General features: G+C 38.9%; 1 protein-coding gene across 1 annotated transcript; it reads left to right on the forward strand.

Annotated features, from left to right (window-relative positions):
- Positions 1 to 743: 743 nt before the first annotated feature.
- GPER1 (G protein-coupled estrogen receptor 1) lies at positions 744 to 1,817 on the forward strand. Its single transcript, XM_009075289.1, has one exon. The coding sequence runs from the start codon at positions 744 to 746 to the stop codon at positions 1,815 to 1,817; it is 1,074 nt and encodes a 357-aa protein (XP_009073537.1).
- Positions 1,818 to 7,307: the final 5,490 nt, after the last annotated feature.

Below are 7,307 nucleotides of genomic sequence, written 5' to 3' on the forward strand. Positions count from 1 at the left end.
ACAAGCTGCTGCTAAAACAAATACACATCTATCTATAAGAAATACAGTTGTTCTTTATCAGGCTAAACTCACTCATCTGATTTCTCTGTATTTTCTAATACTGAACCCCTAAAGGGCACACAGAGTTTTAACAGATTTTCCCTCACAATATATCATGGTGTAGAACAAATTTTAATTCTTTTCACTGCACCTCTGTGCATCTATTCAAACCTGGTGTTTCCTACAACCTCAGCTATGCTGTGAAGTTAGCAGAAGCACATGGTAACAGTGCAGGAATATGAGATTAATCCATTTCCATTTGCAAATTGCAGGTCCAAGGATGTTCATTGATAATTAAAAGAAAACAAATGGAGCTAAACATTCTACAGCCTAGCAACTTGCATGAAGAAACACTGTTGATGAAAAGCTTTTATTAAAGAGACCCAAGTACCACCATGGTAAAAAGATTCCTACATGATTTTAAGGCATACAGGAACTGCAAAGTCTCTCATTTACGATGTATATAATGTCCTGTAAAACAAATCAAGACATTTACAATTTGGAGTGTTACATTTCAATCAGTTTTAAGTCTAATTAATCTGACTTCTAAAGGATTTTAATTTTCTACACAACAGCGTCTATCTCTCTGAATTCCAATCAAAAATGCTTACTATGAATTTAGTTGAAAACAACCAAAAATCTGATTTTTGTAATATTGCCACCAAACTCTGAGCACTAACATTTTTTCTGCAGATATTTTAACCATGGAAACCTATTCTGCCTCAATATCACCTGTAATATGTAACAGCACAACTTTTAACCTGAATGGATCCCATTTGTGTAACGAAAGCATATCCTCTCGGTTAGCTGATAAATCAGAACACCAACAATATGTTATCGGTCTTTTCTTATCGTGTCTTTATACAATATTCCTTTTTCCTATTGGTTTCGTAGGAAACATTCTGATACTGGTTGTCAACATAAGCTTTCGGGAAAAAATGACTATCCCAGACCTTTACTTCATAAATCTTGCAGTGGCTGATCTCATTCTGGTCGCCGATTCTCTCATCGAGGTGTTTAACCTCGACGAGAAATATTACGATATCACTATCATTTGTACCTTTATGTCTTTGTTCCTTCAGATCAACATGTATAGCAGCATTTTCTTTCTGACATGGATGAGTTTTGACAGATACCTAGCCCTGGCCAAAGTAATGAGGTCCAACCTGTTCCGCACTATGCAGCACGCTAGGCTGAGCTGTGGGCTCATATGGATGGCATCTATTTCTGCAGCTCTAGTCCCGTTCACAGCTGTGCACTTACAACACACCGGAGAGGTCTATTTCTGCTTTGCAGATGTCAAAGAAATCCAGTGGCTAGAAATAACCTTGGGGTTTATCATCCCCTTTGTGATCATTGGGCTTTGTTACTCACTAATTGTTCGGGTCCTTATCAAAGCACACAAGCACCGGAGCCTGCGGCTGCGGCGCCAGAAGGCTCTTCGCATGATCTTTGTGGTGGTCTTGGTGTTCTTTATCTGTTGGCTGCCCGAGAACGTCTTCATTAGCGTTCAGCTGCTTCAGAGGAAGAGTGAGCCTGTCTCTTCGAACAGCCCATCCTTCAGGCACGATTATCCCTTAACAGGACACATTGTGAACCTTGCAGCTTTTTCGAATAGCTGTTTGAACCCCTTAATTTACAGTTTTCTAGGGGAAACCTTCCGAGACAAACTGCGACTGTATATCGAACAGAAGACCAAAATGTCAACGTTGCATCGCTTCTGTCAGGCTGCCCTAACGTCTGTCATCCCTGACAGTAATGAGCAATCAGAAGTCTGATTTAGTAGTCATTGTAGGCAACATCTGACAGTGAAGTTGTGCAAGTAGTGAACAAAATCCTTGTTACTAACAGAGAAAAGTGCATCTGTGTGTGTGCATATATATATATATTGTATCGCTCTACTGAGTATTGAAGGTTTATATTCCAAATGTTTTTATGACAAGACTTTAATGTACAAGAATATGTTTTAGTCGGATTTATATTTAATTATGAACAGGATTATTAAAAGCTGAACACTGAAGAAGCTTTATTTTGTATTATACATGTATGAATGACTATAGGAGAAAATTTTATCAAGTTAGGAAGACTCTAGATGTAATCTGATTATCAGAGATTCTACTTTGCTGGTGTATATAAGGTACTTCCACTGAAATAATGAAGGTGCCGTAACAGTGGGGGAAAATCATTACAACATATTGATGTGGAGAGGCAGAAAACATTGATTTTTTTGCTCATCCAAACATGTTAAGATGAATGACTTTGCTTAGAAGAGTGACATAGCACTATCATCACTGTATTCTAACATGTCTTCCATGACTTCAGGATGTCTAATCTTAATATGATCTAGCACAATGGTGAGTTTTCCTCTCCTAAATGTAATCTACTGTTTACATCAGTACTTGATCAGTCCCAAAATCACCTGTAACTATATTGCTCATCTCAAAGAACTTCAGAGACGCAAAATGTAGTGCTTAAATTTTGTTTTTTATGTATTGACCCAAACAATCTCTCCCAGAACAGACATAACTAGGCCAATTCTGTCCAAAAGACCAGTGCACATACAGGTGCAATCATACCTGTCTTCAGCTTTGAATGCACATTGCACAAGATCTCTCTAGACTCATCAGGTCTGTTTGGATTGCCAGAACAAAACGCTGTGATTTTTAAGGAAGTGTCACATTCTGCAAAAGAGTGTAAATATTGCAGATGAAAACTCATTTTTTAGAAAGGAAGAACTTATGTCATGGGGAATGTGATCGATGATTATCAGATCTGCACTGTACACCCACCTCAGACATCATTGGCCTTCCAAGATTTTAAGATGCATGTTGGTTGCTTGGGTCATTTGAAGATAAATTATACTAAGCAAACAAATGATAGCAGCACTTACTGGAAAACAATAGTATTTCTTTTCTCCTAGAAAATAATTGAGGTTTAAATCTGATTGATGCTTGGCACAGGTTACTGTTGAACTTGTGCAGAGGAAGGTATGAAGTTCCTAGAGATTAGTGTGCAAGATCATTAGAACATCGCTTGCTGCATCTCCAAAGTGAACAAACTCATTTCACCTCTGTGCTTATTGACCAAAGCCCCAGAACTCTACAGAATAAGATGCTCTGTCCTATTTTCAAATGTCACAAATGAATTAATGAGCACAATAACAGATTTTTAAAGGATTTTTAAACGCAGCCCCTTAAACCAATGACTAAAACTACTCAAGCAATAAAGAAAACAGTGAAAACGATTCCACTCATATTTCTCACGAAATATCTCGAGTTTCCTAGTGGAAGGTTTGGCCACAAAAGACTTGACCTATAAACAGAAAGGCCACAAGACGATGATAGCTGAATTTGAAATAGTTAGCTGGATGTTCCTGCAGCCCAAACAGGAACTGCAGGGTGGGGTCTGAGGCAACTGCAGATTATCTGCAAGCGATTGCTAATCTCAGTCTAAGGAAAAACTAAGGAAAAACATCTTTGAGTCACATCCTCCTTGTAGAACACCAAATAGATCTTCTCTCAGGAAAGATGCAAGCAGAGGACAAGTTGCTAAATACTTATCAAGTCATCTCACACCCTAGTGCTGCATCACACGTAGCCCTCTGTCCTCATCATTTCACATCTGGAATTAGCCACAATTACTCATGTGCTATGCACTGCCAATGGACATTCCCCACACCTTGAAAAAACTGTTTCAGCCAACACCAAGCTGAAGGAATAGGTCATTCTCTTGGCAGTGCAATTCTGTGAAGTAAAACACACCTTGAACTTACAGGTATGTCAAGTTTGTGTAATCTTGATGCCTGCCATGAATAAATAACTTACTTGGGGTTACAGGAATACACTTTCCCAATTGCAGCTGCTTATTTTGGCTTTAGTAACTCCTTTCCCCTCCTTCTCCCTCTCAATCAAGAATCTGTTTTTGACCCAGGCTATGGCAGAAGCCCTTTCACCACCACTGAAGATCACAAAGTGTCTTTGCTCAGAAGCTTACAACAACAAACAGACAGCAATAGCTAATGCTGCTCATACACACTATGAAGGAGTTTGTTTCTAAGTGACTGTATTCACTAACATCCTGATAGCACAGTGAAATCTAGGAAAGATCAGATTAGTATAGTATGAAGAAAACAATATTTACTCAACCCGAAACAGCCTATTGCATGTTTCAAACCAATTGACAAATCTAAACTACCTGATGAGTTCCCTACTACTAATATTCTGGCACAGGCTTACAGGCTGTGCCTGGAATTGCTAAATTTAAACATACTACTTACTTTAAAGGCAAAGTCCTCTCCCAGCTGAAAAAACTGCACACTTCTTCCCAAAGCTTTTTTTTTAAACAGTAACTCTGTACAAAGTAATATTTACAGAAATACCACACAACTTCCATGTATTTATATACACAACATGCTTTCTGCGACCCATCATCTTGCAATAACTCCTTAATATGGCTTATCCATGAAGCAAAAAGATTGTGCTTGATATGTCCTTGGCTTTAATTTTAAAGAGCATAGCAACCTGCCAGGAGCTGAAGGGGCTCCAGGGAAGCTGGAGAGAGACTCTTGGTTAGGGACTGCAGTGACAGGATAAGGAGTATTGGGGAGAAATTGAAAGATGGAAATTTAAGCTAGATATCAGGAAGAAGTTTTCCCGGTGAGGGTGGTGAGACACTGTCCCAGGTTGCCCAGGGAGGCTGTGGCTGCCCCAACCCTGGCAGTGTTCACAGCCAGGCTGGCTAAAGCCTTGAGCAACCTGCTCTGGTGGGAGGTGTCCCTGCCCAGGGCAGGGGTTGGGGCTGGATGATCTCTAAGCTCCATTCCAACCCCTTAACATACTATCATCATTGGTTAAAAAAAACCCTTTTCTAGAGTATAAAGGAAAGGGGCAAAGGGAATAAGAATTTTGATACAACTTCTTCACTTTTTTCTCTCATCTCTCACAAATTGTTTAATTTTAGGAAAAGGTTCAGCCTTTCTAGAATTGACTGATGACAACTGTGAGGTATAAAAATCTGTTTAGCACAGGTGCTGACAGTCTTTGCTCTTATAGTCTACATCAAGTCTCCAGAGAAGAAAAGCCTGGTATTAGGAAAAGGTCACACAGGAGAGGGTAGGGAGAATAATCAAAGAATCCCTGAAACCATGAACTGCTTTTGAAAATACCTTACCACAGCAATGTCTTGAATGCACAGAGTATTACTGCACATCTAGAAACAAAATTAATGCAAACAGCACAAAGTAGCAGCAGGCTAAACCTGATTTGACTGAAAGCAACAGATTTCCCTCAGCCATGCAACAAGATATGAGAAAAACAGTTATCCGAGGCCACTTTAATATGTTAAAGAGATGCTGAAACTTTGCATCCTTTTAACAGTTCAGGAGATCCACTAAATACTGACTGTGCAGGCACAGCATCCACATCTAGAAATGCAAAGTCTGTCAGCCTACAGATAAAGGTTGATTCATTTCTGAAGAGCATTACGTGATAGGAGGGCATGTGACAGGGAATTTGAGTCAAGGAGTCAGGAGATCCCAGATTCTGTGCAAGACTCTGACATAATACAGCAAAGATGCAAGAAAAGTCACCTCTGCCTTCACAAGCTTTCAAAACAAATTGAGCCCAAAGTTTCACAAGAAAATGCTTGTAAAACCTCAGACTAAGGATCTGTTTTAAACTAAATTCACTGCCTGTATAGTGCATGCTCTAATCTTTTTTCCAGCCATCAAGTTATGTTAGAGTATAACTGATTTTTCCGTAAGGATTTTGCTGTATTCTCTCAGCTGTTTATTAAGATTGCAAAAGGGAAAAGGTTGTCTGGACAATTTTAAATGGTTAGGATTGCCACATAAAAATGTGTTCAAGTGGTTTACCCTAAGTAAAAGCATGTCAAGTTCAACCCTGATTATCATTAATTCCATTTGAACTTTTTTCTGCATAACTAAAAACAAGTGCGTGTATGAAGAAGCAGGTTTGAATTTTAATAGCTATTTATGAAGGTGAACCAATGAATTAATTTGATTTTGATTGAAAACAACAAAGATAAGGGCTTGATTTTCATTTAAGCCACAGTATCCTTCCCTTCCCTCTCTGAAACTCTTCCCTTACCCATTCAGACCATCAGACAAACAGTTAAAGCTTTCATCATAAAAGAGCATAGGGCCAAATTCACTGTTTATTTATCTCTTTTTATGTTAAAACTGCAACAACATGTGATAGGGAACAAGTCACTTCTAAGACATGCATACAGAACATGTTCTCTGTACTCCCTTAGGCTCTGCTGTCAGGGAGGTGTGCTGTGGTCCATGCCCTGTGCTGTGTTTTGAAGAGAGCCACACCAGAATTGGAAATCTGAACACCCTCCATTCCCATTTATAATTTAGGTGTCCTTTCTTCAACAGTATTGTCAATATGGAATAAACAGCTTGGACATTTGATACACCACACTTTTAACCCTTGTTCCATTCCATCACATGGCAGCATGACACAGCCAGGAGCTGAGAATAAACAGTTGCATGTTGAGCTCCCCAAGGGACCAACAGAAGAGCAATGTCCTACCAGGACTGCAGACAGGGCAGGACCAGCTCGTTTCCTTCAGAGTTTCACAGTACATTAAAGAGTTAGAATAGACACCAGCAATAGACCCAATCCCCTCTGCCAGCTCACTTACTACTTCATTTATTTCACACAGGTTCACTAAATTCCACTACAAAATATAAAGATGATTGTCTGAGTCTCATAAAATCACCTGTGTTTACAGAGGCTGTTGAAAACAGCCATTCAAACAACCCCCTGATAAAACCATATTCCAGTTTCCAACCTACCTTCTCAAAATCTGCAGACATAGATATATCTCTATACCCACCTGTATATGCTACTGGTATATACAGAAGCTTCAAAGTTCTAAATTAACAAACTCGTGAACCCTTCATTCCCAAAAACTAAAACCTTCCTTCTCTAAATAAATATTTAATGCAGCAGGGTAAAGTCTTTCCAAAGCAGCTGCTTTGCTTACAAGTCCCAATTCACTTGCTCTGCAAGCAAAATCACTGAAAAGGTTTAAAACCTTTTAAAATTGTATTGAAAACCTTCTCAAAATACATTGAAAGTGTCTTCTGGAACAACTTTAAAAAAAAAAGGTGGGGAAAAAAAAGACAGCAGAAAACCAGGAAAATTATTAGGATATTGTTAAATTATGCTTAGAAATTGGAGTTAAGGAGATTTTTTACAGAAAGAGCTCAGTGGTAGAATTGCTCAATAGTGGTAGAG

Source organism: Acanthisitta chloris, unplaced genomic scaffold (genome assembly GCF_000695815.1).
Source record: "Acanthisitta chloris isolate BGI_N310 unplaced genomic scaffold, ASM69581v1 scaffold9775, whole genome shotgun sequence".
In the NCBI taxonomy this organism is placed as follows: domain Eukaryota; kingdom Metazoa; phylum Chordata; class Aves; order Passeriformes; family Acanthisittidae; genus Acanthisitta; species Acanthisitta chloris.